At 38.2% G+C, this 16,179-nt stretch overlaps 1 protein-coding gene across 5 annotated transcripts in view; it reads right to left on the minus strand.

The window, feature by feature from the left end:
- Positions 1-1,553: 1,553 nt before the first annotated feature.
- The window catches only part of cacna2d4a (calcium channel, voltage-dependent, alpha 2/delta subunit 4a), a 103,135-nt gene continuing 88,509 nt past the window's right edge, over positions 1,554-16,179 (minus strand). For all 5 annotated transcript variants that reach the window (XM_025899694.1, XM_025899695.1, XM_025899693.1 and 2 more), the window contains 11 exons: positions 10,386-10,400; positions 9,855-9,899; positions 9,563-9,625; positions 8,305-8,375; positions 7,409-7,484; positions 7,270-7,322; positions 6,361-6,416; positions 5,565-5,685; positions 4,791-4,906; positions 4,342-4,424; positions 1,554-3,107 (listed from right to left, as the gene is read on the minus strand). In XM_025899694.1, the coding sequence (XP_025755479.1) occupies positions 3,012-3,107; positions 4,342-4,424; positions 4,791-4,906; positions 5,565-5,685; positions 6,361-6,416; positions 7,270-7,322; positions 7,409-7,484; positions 8,305-8,375; positions 9,563-9,625; positions 9,855-9,899; positions 10,386-10,400 (795 nt within the window). In that variant the 3' untranslated portion in view covers positions 1,554-3,011. The remainder of the gene's footprint in view (positions 3,108-4,341; positions 4,425-4,790; positions 4,907-5,564; positions 5,686-6,360; positions 6,417-7,269; positions 7,323-7,408; positions 7,485-8,304; positions 8,376-9,562; positions 9,626-9,854; positions 9,900-10,385; positions 10,401-16,179) is intronic.

Raw genomic sequence — 16,179 nt, forward strand, 5'->3', positions numbered from 1 at the left:
TGGTTAATTTCATTCATTACAACATCACCCGTGTAGACCACGGGAAAATCTGTTGCAGTCATCACTGACTGTGAAACGAGTCCACCGTGTTAAAAAAGCAAAACTTGTTAAACAGTTTACATGTTTATACATCCTCTTGCTTTACTTATGATTTATAGCATGTGTGACATCAGTTTTAATTATATGGCCCATTTTTTATAGCCTTGAGACAATGTCCCACAATTTACTTGCTTTTGAGGATATTCTCAAGTCTGGCTTTTACCCAATTATATGAAGGGAAGACTTTCTATTACAATAAACTGCTTTTTGTTACAATGCTATAGTCATCAGGGAAAGTTCAAAGAGATCAAAACCTCCAGGGCTTTGCAGAGTTTGAATGATGATGTAAACTACCACAAAGAAAATGACACACAGAGAAATACAGTTGTCTTTTTTTTTTAGTTTCACACAGGAGAAAATATAATGTGAAGAGACACAGAATATATGTGTGTTATAACTATGCCAATCTACCGTCACATCCTTACTGAGAATACAGGAGATTATAAAGACTGTTGTGTGTGAGCCATAGGACAAACTCGTGCTTTTTTTTAATCGCTACTGTATTTATTCAACAAGAGAGCTTGGAATATATGGGGTACCCCCCTAGCATTGTTAATGTTTTCCACTTTGTCCTAGACAAACACAGTCTTTGCCCCATATTTAGTTTGTTGGGATCTGGTCACCAAAACTGCCAGGCTCTCGTATCGGAACCCCTGAGTGGTATAGATTTCAGAGTGAAACTCGGAACATTGCATGACCACATTTGTCTGCAGTTTACTTGCTTAGGTATTTAAATAATATCGAACGAGCTGTGAAGCAAGAGGCTGAATGCAGCAATTTTAGAACTTTTAATTGACAATTCACTAGAGAGAGAAAAAATAAAATAAAAATAATGCTAATATTGCATTGGTGGTCAGGAGGATGAATTAATCTTCCCTAAACCTGCCATGTGTCTACTGGTGGTATTTGAAACGGGTTCTTTTACACATCAAATTAAATATATTTTATTAGTATGAAGATGCAGTGATTAGCAGTGTCACTTGAAAGCAAGAAGCTTCCTCTTTTGTGCCTCCTGGTCCGCTGGGGCCTTTCTGTATAATGTTTTTATGTTTTCCATTTACCATTCTGGATGCTCTGGGATCCCGCCACAGTACTCAGACGTGCATGCTTAACTGGGGATTTTAAGTTGGGTGTGAGCGTAGATTTTCTTTGTTTTCTGTCTATCTGTGCTAGACCTGTGATGAATTGACAGGATTTTATGCGTTCAAACCAAAGAACTTCAAAGTATGAATGAGTACAAAGCTTTGACTATCACTAAAATTCCAGTCAGAGTCATTTCTTTTATATATATTTAAAAAAAAATAAATAAAAAAATCTCAGGTTGTCAGTAGACAGAACTGAAGGATTGAATCCACTTACCAGTAAAGTCCTAATTTTGATAACTGTTATCAATTTGCCTTTATGTGGCCAAAATAAATTACTCAAGTTTTTTTTAAAGAAGATAAACAACAAAACCCAAATTTATAATTTTATTTACACAGTACAAATTAGGGCCACAGACGTGGTAAAGCCAACCCGTGGAGAGTATAAACAAAATCAGGACAGCTAAATAATTAACTCTCAGAAACTTCATAAGTTTAACTTCTATGCGTGCTTTGAGAGACAATTAAAAATGGGTGTAGAAAAGGCTACACTGACACTCAGAGCCAAAAATGCATTTAAGTGCTCAGCAAAAAGTGCAAAATATAAAACATACAGGCAAATATATACAAAAATATCATATGCAGTTAGTTTTATAGTGCTAATTGACACTGAGATTAAATTTTTATTATTGTGACATTTTATTTTTAGTGACTGAGCTATAATAGCGAGCATTGCTATAAAAGTTACATTTTAAATGAAGAAAAAAAGCCTTAAGAAGAGCGTTCATAAACCATATTTTTAAAAAAAACTATAAATATTTTTTTAATTGCAAAAACATTTGTAGAATTTTTCAAAAATGTAAATCCTTGGTGCCAAATACATTGCAAATGCATGTATGCATTGTTTTAATGTCAAAAGTTAGATATTACCTTTTTAGAGTGTGACGATCTTCAGCTCATTTATTATTTCAGCATTTACAGCCCATTAGCCAGACATACATAATTAGTTATGGTATGTAGCGAGAGACAAAAGACAAAAAAAGGCAGACAGATATGTAAAAATAATAGTCACAGAAACATACATTTATAGGATGGAAATAAAAAGTGAAAACATAGTTCCCGTAGAGGCTGACAACTCCATTCTATTTTACTTTATTGCATATTAATTTTACACAGATAATTAGCCATTGAGTCCAATTGTGCCTACTTTACCTTATCCAGTGTCAACTTGTCCATTATTAACATGACTCATTAGCAACACAACAGTGTCTCCCTATATCGCCCTACTGCAGCCCTCTTCTCACTGGCTATTCTGCATTTATAAAAGTCTGCAGATAATGCATTAGATGTGTTTACTGGATGTATCCAACGCATATATAATATGCATGTGTGTGGATAAATATGCAGCTCATTAGAATATGGGAAGTGAATAATGCATGTTTTTCTCTTTTCACTTTTTCATGTTGTACCGTGTGAATCCTTAATTCTTGTTCATTAACACCCATCACAGCTAGCCGTCACCCTTCAGTCCCTTTTCGTTCAGAGATACAATGTGGAGCATAAGAAAATAACAAATGAAAAAAAGTATCCATGGCAACAACAGTACAGCAAGTTCTCTTTTTTGCAGCTTTTAGTTCAAATGTAATTCTCTGGAGTTAACCAGCAAATGCTCATAACATCCAAGGTCCTTCAAGAGAGATTGCGTCTGTCGCCTTTGTGAGCAAAATGTGCAGAATCTGTTCAGTAGTTAAAAAAAAAATCCACTCAAGGATTTCAGTTTTTGTCATCTTTTCCTTTATATGATGAAGCGTAAAAGAGCGAAGTTATCCGTCATCGGGAAACAAGTGCAGCAAAAAGGAGACACATGAAGAAAACAGAGGTTGACGGAGATATAAAAGAGGCTCCTCCACAGTCATCGGCGTTCTCCTGCAGAGACAAAGCAGAAAATTACTTCACCTGGCGAGTCTTCAATTTGCTACCAATCATTCATGAAAATGTGATGTATTCAAACAGAAAATCATTTTAGGGCACAGAAGCAGTTGAGTAAGACAAGAGAAGAATGCTGGTTTTATGCATGCATGTTTAAACACATGTGCAACCCCATTTTCAAAAACACGAAGATGCTCTGAAAAGGTAAATTAAAACTAGTACAAAGACAAAACATTGAATGAAATAAAGTAATGTGCAAAAGTCTTGAGTCAGAATAATGGGAAGGCCTTTGCTTATGACCACTTAAAAAATGACAACAAAGTCTGCCTCCTTGGAAACAAAATATAAAGAAATGAGTGGTGGCTCAAAACCTTTGCACAAAACTATGTTTTATTTATTCAATTATTTTATTATTTTTTAACATAATATATGCTCATTTAGAATTTGATGCCAGTAACATGTCTCAAAATGGTCAAGCCAGACAACAAAAATACTAGAAAAGTTCTATAATATCTCACAGCTAATGAGGTCAATTAGTAACATGAATAGGTGTAAAAAGAGCATCCTAGAGACCTTTTCATCAGTAAAGATAGGGAGGGTTGAACAGTCTGGGTGATTCAATTAAGAGCAATGTTTCATAATGTAAATTTGCAGAGAACTTGTGGTTTTTTCATATACAGTAACATATCTTTAAATAGATTCTGAAAAACTAGACAAAGCAGAAAACCAACACTGAATGCTCTTCAAGCTCTGCATTGAAAACACAGATTATTTAGTCAAAATTGCTGCATGGAAGTGGGAACACTTCTGATAACCTTCATCAGAGAACACACTTTGTAGCTGCATTTACAAATAAAAAAAAACAGTAGTTTGCCCACAGTGAGAATCTGTCACCAAATAAAAGCATTTGGTGCACTGTAAAAGAAAAAGATAACAAAAGAGGCCCCAAGCTGCAGAGCAGCTGAAACCCTACATCAACCAACAATGGGAATTAATTTCTCTTTCAAAAGTGCAGCAACTGATCTCCTCAGTTCCAAAACATTTACAGTGGTTGTCCCTGCATTTTTTTGTTTGTCTGTTTTTTTGCAGGCATCAACTTAAGAAGGAAAAAACGCTCAGCTTTGACATTTGAGAAGTTTTTATAGTACTTATTATTGTAATATTTATGCTGTAACAGGGTTGTATGAATATACGTGTTTTTTGATGTGTCGTGCTGTGATGAAATTCTGACCTGCGCGTGATAAGAGTGACAAGACTCGGGGCGTCTGCGAACCTTTTGAGACTTCATCCTGTCACACTTCACTGACGAGTTATGTACAGCAGGGTCAAGGAGCAGCAACAGAAACATAGTATGGTTTTCCTGCACGCTCATTCAAATATTACGACTAAAGACACGCAGTATAAACATTTCAAAGATATGACATGGCAGGCCCACACCTGGAATCTAACTTAACAGTACGGTTGGTTGAGTCAGTTAAAGAAACACAACGATTTAGGCCAGCATGCTTAATTAATACACATGTTAGAATAAAGAGTCTGTACTGTAGGTACTGTAGATCTACAAAGTGTGCCCAGATTGACTCAGTGTATAGGCAGGGTGATGCTTCAGTTAGGTTAAAACAAGTAAACTTTATGTGAACATGATTCACGTGATCCATGAATATAAACATCACAGGATATATCTGACTTCTTCTGGCTCCAGGGTGATGGGTGGGTACTGTTTGGAGCAGTCACAGTCTGCTTGCACCACCAGCATCAACAGGTTGCTCTCTGGTATCTGCTGCACTACAAACATCCTGACATAAACAAAAAGGAAAAGTGTGAAATAGACAAAAACACAGAAAGACAACCTTCTATGTAATATAATGACACGAGCCAGTCAGAGCAGGATGGATTAAATAACATAATTATGATAATTATTCACACATGATTATAATGTCATTATATTAACAGCATTACTCAAAGACTATCATGGAGAGTGTGGACCATGTGTGGCTGTGCTGTGTTATACCACCATTAGCCTCATGAGGGTGATCACACTCAGCCTATGGTGACAACCCAGTGATGCTTTCCTCTTTTTACTCTACCCCCCACCCCCCGACCCACCTCCTAGTGCTTTTCCATCTTTGTTTCTGTCACTCACCCCTCCCCAGTCTCTGTATTTTTTTCATTCACCTCTCCTAATACTTTCACTGCTTTCCAACGACTCACTCTCCGTTCTCCGCTTCTCCGTCTTTCCATAACCCCACACACCATGATCTAAATCAGTTCCTTTCTACTTATTTCCCTCTTTCTGACACTCTCGTATTAATACAAACTGCTCTCAGTATGCAAAGCAGAGCAAAGCTGTAGAAAATGGATTCTGGAGGAACAATTTAATATGACTGGTGTAGGGCTTAGAGAGGACTACACTGCTATTTCTGTGTGCATAAGTGTGCGTGAGCGTGCGCTTACTTCTGGCATCGTCCGCACTTAATAATGCTGTTGGTCTCTTTGACTGACGGCTCATAAACAAAGCTGGGGTACTCGGTGTCACACGGCTGCAGGATGTCCCCTTTTTTCTTATGAACTGAGGCTAATAGAGAGATAGACAGGGGTCATGTTTCGAGATGAGAATTATAACAGAGCTTGTGTGTTAAAGTGTATGCGTGACATTTTGTTGGTGACTGACAGGCTGAGAGTCTGTGACAGGAAATCGAAGGTCTAACGTCTCAATTCTTCACACATCAGCCTTTTATTGCTGCTTCTTCCGTAAGCCAAATAAACCCTAGCTTGCTGTGTATGATAGGACTAAAACCAGAGAGAGCCATAATGGCTTGTCAAAATGTCTTATCTTGTTCTGAGCCATGTTTTTGTTTGACTTCTTTAGAATTGCATTAACTTCAGTACAAATTTATGCCTGACTCTTGTTTTGAGGAACTTACCAGATGTGTCTGCTCCCACTGAAACCCACTTATGTAACAGACACAGTAAATACTTTTCTAGGTCTGAAGTATAATATAAAAAATACAGCACACCTAAAAGAACGCTTGGCTGTACCAAAGGATGGTGATAATAAGGACCATTTGATTGACAGGTTTAGTGATGATGAATGATGTTTTTTAAGAACTGGTTTATAAACCAAGCGTTACAGTCATCCAGAGCTGCTCTGAGGGTTGTGTTAATTTACAAAATAGAGATGACACACACGAGATACAAAGAAAGAGGGCTCAGCCTTAATTAGCCACATTTATTCTGAATGTGAGCTCACCGTCAGCAAAATGCTCCGTGTGCCAGAAGCCACAGATATTGAACTCCAGGAGAAATCTTACAAAAGAGAGAGAAAAGAGGAGAGTGGACACAGAAAGGAAGTCAGTTAGGTGGCTATCATTATAGACTAAAGCAGACTGGAAGCATATTGGATGCAGCCTTCCAAAACTGGGCCAGGACCCAAAGTTGTGTCATGGGAATAATAAAATGGGTCCTCAAGTTATTCAGCAGAAACTGGTAACTTTGGTGGTTGTTTTCCCCCCTCCTAACTGGATAAACAGCCTGCTCTTTTGGTGAGGCTGTTAGATGTATCAAGTGACTTTATCCCTACAAAGTAAACATAGAAAAATACTGAGGCTGATTTTCTTAACAGTAAATTGCTAAAATGTTACTTCAATTAGATTTAATAACTACAGTTGTGTATTGCTTTTTTATAATGTTGTGTGTAAAAACATTAGATAAAAACAATCTGGTTTTCCCATCTGTTGATGGAGGATAATCGGTTAACACTATCTCTGATTTCTGGACAGCAATCCAGGCAGCTGAGAACTTATGTTAATCATTTTTAATTTGGAATTTAATTGTTTCTCTATTATATATATTTATTTATTGTGCATCCATCTGTGTTTGAAATACTGTCCGGTTTTAAGCTGCAAACTACTGCACAGAATTTAGTTATTTGATAATAAAGAATCTTTGAATAGCTCTTCAGGTAATTTTTTTTTTTTTTAATTTATGGTTTTATTTTAAATTATTTTAAATTTTAAATTTGGCAAAACTGGTGATGTTAATAAGTAACATGAATGCATAAAATTGTGTACCTTTGTAGAGCATATACTACATAGTATAAGATATCGACAATGTAGCGAAAACTGCATAGCCAATCCAGGTTGCCCCTAGCAACACTTACAGTAGGAAGTTGGAGAGGAACCACTTGAGGGCTGAAGCCAAACCGTAGAATGGCTGAAGAGATAGATGGACAAATTATATTTAACGGAGAACTGATTTTGGGAATATTTCTGTATAGGGAGAGACTTCACTGTACATACACTGAGGAGTGGACGTGCGCTGCTGACAGAGTGCGAGTTCATCTTACACATGGCCTGGTAGTCGAACAAGGATACCCTAAGGAAACATGAGCACACACACAAGCACACAGTGTTGCTCTTCTGGCAGTATCGACCCACATTGATTCCCTGACCCCCCTCCAGACTACCACACATGTTTGGCTGAGCTTAACCTTTACAGAATCCCTGAAAGCTATTGTAACTTACAATGATCCCAACGCTAGAATTACTTTTCAGACAACCAATTTTTTTGTTTGTTTTTTGTACGCATTCGTGAAACACAAAAACACATAAATACAGAAAATCACAGTGTGTAAATATGCTCACATTGCTACTAAAAATCATCCATGCTCAAAACTAGTTATGTAATATCCTGTGTCAAATGAAGCATGACGAAATCTTTTAGCTGTTTAAAAATAGCACATCACTCAGGAGATTTCAAACATAAAAGATGGGCAAAAACTAAGCGTGAAGAAAAAAAAATCCCAAGCCCTCAAACTCAAAGAGGAGCAAAAACGAAAGGCACGGACAGCTTAATCACAAACACCGAGTCAGACGGGCGCATGCAGAGAGCATAGGAGAGAGACTGTACCATTACACTGCATGCATACTAATGCACTGTTTAGGTATCTAAGAACCAAAAACCAAAAGGAAAACATTTGCAAACTGCCACCCTGATTAAGATAATTACACAATTACAATTAAAACCTGATAGCAAAACAGCATGGGGCTGACACAATTGCAATTACGAGCCAGATATTTGTTCGGAGACACAGGACCCATGAAATGGCACTTCACACAGAGTGAGAAAACCGCAGGTTCTCTCAGGATGGCCGTTCAACCAGTCAATCAGGCGAGGAATGACAACCAGGCATTACCTTTTGAACATGCCCATCCTGATCAACGTGCTCATCACTGAGCCATCAATCTCACCAAAGAACCTTCCCGCCTATCAAGAAAGAGAGAAGAAAGAAGTCTAAAAAAATCAGTGTGGCAGAACATAAAAAACTCAAGTCCCAATAATCTGATAAAGGAAACATAAGTTCACTTCTGTGATGTCCTGTCCACTTTCAGCTCTGTGCGAACTGCATGGTCGAGCATTTAGTCACAATAAACCCCCAGTTACGAAAACCTTAGGCTGCTGTGTACAATGCAAAATGCAAAGACTTGCAATCTCTAACTGACTGAAAAAGACCAGCTGCTAAACTATTATCCTTTTTGAACGCTATGGACATCAGATCTGGACGGCAGACAGGCCATTATACCCATAGTAAGTGCTTAAGTCTCTATATATCATTTAGTGTTAATGGTGCTTTCACAGATGTGCAAATTACCCATGTCTTGTGTAATAATACTCCTGATATCAACATAGAGGCTAGCTTTTAAATTGTGTGCTGATAACAACTGAGATCGTCCCTCTTTTACTTAGACCAAAAGATATATCGATCATGATTTCCAAGAGTTGTTAGACTACAGAGGCCTGGGAATTTGAGGATCCTGCGCAGCATCTTAGCTGTTCCTAGGACTGCGCTTTTGGACAGAGATCCTGGATGTTGCTCCTGAGATCTGCTGGAGCCACTAGCCTAGCTTGGGAGTCCCTGCACCTAGTGCACTTGTGGATGCAGTGGTGGACTACATTCACTTCTTCTATAGAATAATTGGTTTTAAATGCTCGTTAGATGAAAAAAGGCATCAAAGATCACAATGTTGTGTTTTTATGTGTTTTGAAATTGTACATAATTGTCTGCTGAGAAATGTACCTTGCACCTCTGAATTGGTGTACTACATTACAGTACAGCACTACCTCTGACTCAGTTCACTGATTACAGTTATTATTGATAGTCACTGTGGGAAAGGTTGATATTTGAAAATGTAAATATGTAAAAGTAAAAAAGAGGTACACTGCCCCAGGATGTCACTGCTCTTTGGTTAAAAAAAATAAATATTTTTCTCTGTTGGGCTGGTTAATAGTGGTTAACAGGATGAGAAGACAGTTAAAAAACACATTAACCGTTTTCACGTTTTTTTTTCTTTTAAGGTAATGAATATTGAAGAGTGGAAGGGCTCTCAAACAATCAAGTCAAAGACTAAGGAGCACTCCAGCCATATTCTGTAAGTGCATGTGTGAGAACTCACGTCATTGCGCTGTTCAGAAATGAGGACAAAGCCATTATTGTCAATCACATAGCACTCGATATCCTGGTAAGAGACAGAGGAACCAATTACTTATGTAAGGAAACATCTGTGTCAAACATCACGAACACAGATAACACAGACACTAAATAATTTATACCACGTATGCATGAAGTGTGCACCTTTGTAGTTTTGTATAGTAGCAAAAAATAATAAATCTTATATATTTATAAGAATGATAATAAGAATGATAATACACTTTATGGCAGTGTCATTCAAAGCAAGATATACTTACTAAGCTGTCACAGCGAAGAGGACAAATCCCCTCCACATTTGAGCACTGGCAGTAAAGAAATCAAGACAAGAAAATATGTGATTATTTCACCATAATCAAATGTTAGAGGTATTTTTTTTCTTTAATCAAATCAACATCTGAGCTTAGATTAGGGCATGTTTGTGTGAGTGACACATGCTCTGTCTGTGTTTGGCTGTGGGGGTGTTAGGCTTGAGAGTGCGACAGTGTCGACAAGTGCATGTGTATGTGAAAAAAAATGTGTCTGTGTTGGTGTGAAATTGTTAATTTCTGTGAGATATGGGCTGTCTACCTGTGATGGGATCTGAGTGGCTTGTTAGCAAGTTTGTGCATGTGTAATGTTAGCATGTCTCTGACTGCCTGCATGTGAATGTGTAATCTGTTTTAACTGAGGTGTGAAGCTGATTTCACAGCGCTTAGCAGGTGCTGAGGACGTTAAATTTGGTTCAGTAGGAAAAAAAAAAGTGTGCGATGCTTTGAAAAATGAGGAAAGGAGAAATTATTCATACTTACATCTGTGTCATTTGGCTGGGAAGACGCAACGATGGCAACAAAGAGAGTGGAAAGAAATGACAAGCATTACATTACATAGCAAGTGAGCAAGCAAGTGGGCTGATTGACTATTTCTGCTGCTGTGAGCTTGCTAACAGCAGCGGAAATAGTCTAGAGATGGAAAAAAACTACAGATTTTCTTTCTTGAACACACATTTCAAATGCCTTTTTAATGAGTTTTCGAGCAGGCTCGTAAAACTTGAGCAATTTTGGAAAATAGTGTACAATTAGATGCTTTCTCATAAAAAAAAACATCAGCTTGTGCTAGAAGACAAAATCAAAAGGGATCTGTATCACTGCAATCAGACAATTTGTCATATTACAAAAGTTTTTAACCATAAGCAAAGTGTGAAACTTTCCTTCTGTTCTTTCGTCCGTGGACTGATGATGAACACCAACAGTTTTCCTGATGATCTTATGTTGTCTGCAGTATATGTGGCTCGGCGTCTATGGACAATGTGTCTTTGGATTCATGGTCAGGCTAAACAGAGCATGTCGAAGTGTGAATGAGACCATCTATCATCCTTTTCAATCCCATTACAACAAAGTGTCAGTCTTTTTCTCTGCTTCCCATCGTCGCCTCTTGAAATAAACTACAATTTGGTGGGCTGACAGAAGTGACAATGCTTCCCCCCCCACACACTACGGGTAAATGGCACAGCTTGATGAGGAGCAGCACTTAGGAGAAAAGGAACTGTCTCTTTCTGCTAACTGAAGCAGGTCATGAAAATATACAACCTTGCTAATGAGTCCCAGGAATCACGCTAATCAATGTAGATATGAAGCAAAACTGATCAAACCACCATACAAATGTGGTGACAGTAGAAGAAAAAGACAGTGAAATCAATAGGAGTTATCTTCTTTGCAGCTTTAATTTGCTTGGCAAATTAAGTGGAAAACCGCCCATTAGTTTGACATGATTTGTGAGCATGACAGCTATGCGCTTTCAATAAGGCATCCAAGGTGGAAAAGCTTAATCTATAGGGAAGCGTTAAATATGTTTATTACATTACATTCATCTGTGAGTGAAATTTCTAACATGCTCTTGAGACTCTTATTTTATCAGCATCTACAGCTCTGCTAAAACAAAACAAAACAAACAGTTCATGTATCCTGTCTTATCTTATCTTATCTTCATCAGTCGCTTTATTAGGTACACCTCTTCAACTTGTTAACACAGTTGTCAGTCAATCAATGTCAGGAACTCAATTCATTTAGGCATTTATATATGGTGAAAGAGAGCTGCTGAAGTTTAAAATGAGCATCAGAATAGTGAAGAAAAGTAATTTAAATGACTTTGCATGTGGCATGGTGGATGGTGCCAAACAGGCTGGTCTGAGTATTTCAGAAAATGCTGATGTACTCGGATTTCCCCACACAACCAACTCTAGGGCTGTCATGGTCCTGGGTCATTTCACCCAGTGTTTCCAGTTTTCCTGTGTTTTTTGTCATTTTCTATTATGATCGATGTATAAGTTCTCTTTACTAGTCTTAAGTTTATTTCCATAGTGCCTGGTTATCCTGTTTCTTATGGTTCCTTGATTATTTAGTAATTTCCCCATGTGTTGTTGCCCTCTGTGCGTCTGTGTTTGCGCTTGTATGAGTTCTTGTGCCTTGTTTGCCCTCCTCGTTTTATTCCATCATCTTTCCCCAGCCAGTCATGTCTCTCTCTCCCTCGTGTTCCCTCGCTCCCTCTCGTCTGCCTCTCCTCCACTCCTGCATCACGTTCCTCTGTTTCCTGTCTTATTGTGCAGGTCTCATATTTCCATGTTCATTCTGTTCAGTCTTGCCTTCCCTGTCTTGCTATGGTTATTCGTGTCAGCTGTGTTCCCCGTGTGTTCTCATTCCTCGTTATCCTTCTGTGTATTTATGTCAGTGTCTCCCTCAGTTCCGTGTCGCGTGCTCCCTCATAGCTGTGTGTACCTCTCCGTGTTTCCCCAAGTGTATTTTTATTAGAATTTTCCCAGTTTAGTTTTGTATTGGTTTGCATCCAGCAATAAAGTTGTGTTCTTTTGAGTTTACGTTTTCGTCTCTGTGAGTTTGCGTTTAGGTCCCATTCCTGCCTGCACACAGCTGGTTTATGACAAGGGCTTAAAGAGAGTGATACAAAAAGTGAAACTGTTCAGGGAGTGGCATCTCTCTGGATGAAAGTGACTTGCTGATGTTAGAGGTCAGAGGAGAATGGTCACAATGCTTTAAGTTGGATAGGAAGGCAATAGTACCGCCAATAAAAAAAAAAGGTATGTAGAAGAGTATTTTTGAATGCACAACACATTCAACCCTAAACCAAATAGGCTACAGCAGCAGAAAACCACACTGGGTCCACTCCTTTTACCTAAGAACAGGAACATTGCCTCATCTCAATTTCTGCTGCGACATTCAGATGGTAGGGTCGGAATTTGATGAAAACAACATGAAACAATGGGTCCATCCTGACTTGTATCAGTGGTTCAGCTGGGTGGTGTTGGAATGGTCGTACACTAGGGGTATATACACCCCTTTGTACCATCATCTTTGGCCTTGTCTTTATGACTACAACGTCAAATCATTTCAAACTGTTTTCTTGAACATGGCAATGAGTTCACTGTACTCAAATGGCCTCCACAGTGACTGAACCTCAGTCCAGTAGAGCAGCTTTGGGATGTAGTGGGGTAAAAGACTCTTATCATAGATGTGCATGTGACAAATCTGCAGCAATTATGTGATGTTATAATATCAATGCAGACCAAAATCTCTTAGGAATGTTTCCAGCACTTTGTTGAATGTGTGCCTTGCTAAATCAACACATCCATTTCTAAATGGAAAAGGGCACCCAACCTGAGAGTTCCCTGAGAGCATCTACGTTCATCGCTAGTTCATCCTGTTTCCTGTCCTACGTCAAATAATAATAATAAAAAAAGTGGATTTATGTTCTGTAGCTGGCTCCAAATCAGAGGTAATTATTAGAACTGCCCACAGTCGCCACAGTAGAAGCAGCATCATTAGTCTCTGGTCTAGTCTGGGTATCTTATCTAATAATGCTCAAAAATGTGTGTGTGTGTGTGTGTTTTTTTAACTAAGATTACAAAAAGTGGTGTAGTTCTGAAATGAGACAGCAAGCCGAGACAAGATCATTTCTTTCTTCTGCAGGCTGCAGAAAAGGTCATCCATGCTTTTATCGCTATCAGACTAGACTGCTGCAGTTCACTTTACTCAGATCTCAGCATTCAAAACATCAGAAGACTGCAGTTGATTTAAAATGCTGCTGCCAGACTTTTAAGGTACTAAGAGAAGTGACCACATTACCCCATCTGCCCTTCACTGGCTACCAGTGAGTTTTAGAATTGCTTTTGAGATTTTACTACTTGTTTTTAAAGCCTTAAATGCTCTAGCTCCTGTCCACGTCTCTTATGTGATAACTCCCGTGCACACCTGCTGCTTGAGATATTCTGGCAGGACTATAGTAATGGTTCCTAATTTGTGGTGCGTCACCAAGATTGACCGGGACTTTACTTCCCGCCCTCTCAGCTGTGGAACCTGAAGATCTGAGGAATGCTAACTCTGTATCCTCTTTCAGATCTCCTTTTAAAAACGTCCTTTTTTAATGTTTTTCAGATTCATTTAAAATATATTCTCGTTTTTTCTCAGTAAAATATTGTCCTGTTTTATTACGTTAATTTCATTTTATATAATTTCATGGTTATTGAGCAGTGTGATCACAAACACAGAAATAGAATGTAAGTACATAGTTAAAAACAGAGAAAGAGAAACAGAGGAGTGTTCTCTATGAGATAAAGAGGATGCCAAGGTGTGAATAGCACAAAATCTATCATCTTTTGATTCCCATTACTGTCGCCTCAGAACCCCTCACTAATCATGACTTGCTGTCAGACAAAATACAGCAGCAGTCGGCTGTGAGAGACACATGGAGCCTTATATCAAAGGGTTTGCACTGTATTTTTTAATATCATGTATTTTTATGAAAGTCTGTTTTTCAGATTTAATCATTGTAGAGAATATAATCTGTCAGCGGAGCAAAGCAATGAGACATATATTACCAGTCATATTTAATCCTTCATTTTTATACTTTCTGTTTCCTGCGTTTGCATTTTTCACTGTATCTAACACACGCATAACTTTTTAACTCCATGGATTCAACTAGCACAGTAGAGTTTTGTAAAAGGAGTTTCCTATTATGATCCTGACAGACTTTAAAGGGATCTTAGCTCTTGCTTTATTTTTCCCTAACTATGAAACTCATTTACTAATAAATCAGGTTTTAAGATAGACAAGCTCACACTATAAGCCACGAAAGGGTGACCCTCACTCATGTGGCTTCTACTGACATGATAACTGTGCACAGTTTAGCTAAGGCTAATTTTAATCGGTAATTAAGGCAATCCAATTATTAGTTGCCTTTATTTCATATACTGTATGTCTCTTGGAGTCAGCTAATGGTGAAGAAGTGTACAAATGAGGGGAAAAGCAAAATGCAAATCAAATATATTTTCTCTTAACACTGACTGTCTGTGCCCCAACACAGAGGGTAAATATGACAACCCATTGGTAGCAGTATTTTTAGATAGATAAATAGGTTATAGCTGCCATGTGACTGATTATCTTTCCTGCTAACATGAAGTCTTTCATTTAGGATTTACAGCAGGTACAGTATCTCCACCCCTCAGGGAGAGTACTTAAAATAGACTGTAGAGAAGATTTCATGCGCGTTTGCATGGATGGACATACATAAACATACACAGAAAAAAACCAAGCCTACAGTGTAAGTACACACACACACACACACACACAAACTCTCTGAAATAAAGATCTAGTACATGGCAGGAAGACAAGATGATTATGTAAACTACCTAAGGAGAAAAGAGAGGTTAGAGGAAAGGAGACAGCATGGGAGATAAGAAAGGAATGGATGTAAGAAAAGGGGCACTGCTGATAAGAAATGAAATGTGTGGAAAACTAAGGAGGAAAAAAGAAAAAAATACAGATTTAGGAACGACAATACCAAGTATTCACACAGTAAACAGGAATGACTTTGTGTAAATGCATCATAAATCTAGTGGATAACAACTCTGCTGCACATAATGCTAATGAGTTCGTAGCTGATGGATATGGACATAACAACGCACTTGCACACAGATGGCCATGCATATGGTGTCTGCCCAGCACACACACATTACCATTAATAAGCACATATACAGATATACAATAATCTTTTCTTCAAACTTCAAAATCCCACCATCACGACACCACAGACACAGAAACACGTGCACACATACACACTCGCAAACCTGGGTGCTGCTGTATTCGGCGGTGGAAGCTATCCATCACTTAATGGCTAGCCAGATGCCTTAATGCTCTTTTAACTGCTGTCATTTACAGCCGTGGGACACGACGAGGCCAAGGGCCAAGTTATCAAACACCTGCTGCAGGAAGTGTTAGGCCAAATTTAAAAAAAAAAAAAAAAAGTTCTCCCTAAATAAAATATTTTTCTGAAGGTGTGGAAGAACTCAAAAGGATACTAACCATGCAGTAGAACTAGTATTTAAACACTAATGATATTTGGTTAAAAAGTGAAGGGACATCACCTCTTCTGCATAACCATAAACACCTCACTGCTGAACCCAGCATTTCTTAATATTGTACCACTATGCCACCGTAACATGTGGAAAACAGCATGTTTTGATTGTGTGATCTGTATGATCAGGATGAGAACATAATTTCAACAATGCACCAGTTCATTGTTACGTTCCCCTAAAAG

This window comes from Oreochromis niloticus, linkage group LG17 (genome assembly GCF_001858045.2).
Source record: "Oreochromis niloticus isolate F11D_XX linkage group LG17, O_niloticus_UMD_NMBU, whole genome shotgun sequence".
Taxonomy (NCBI): Eukaryota; Metazoa; Chordata; class Actinopteri; order Cichliformes; family Cichlidae; genus Oreochromis; species Oreochromis niloticus.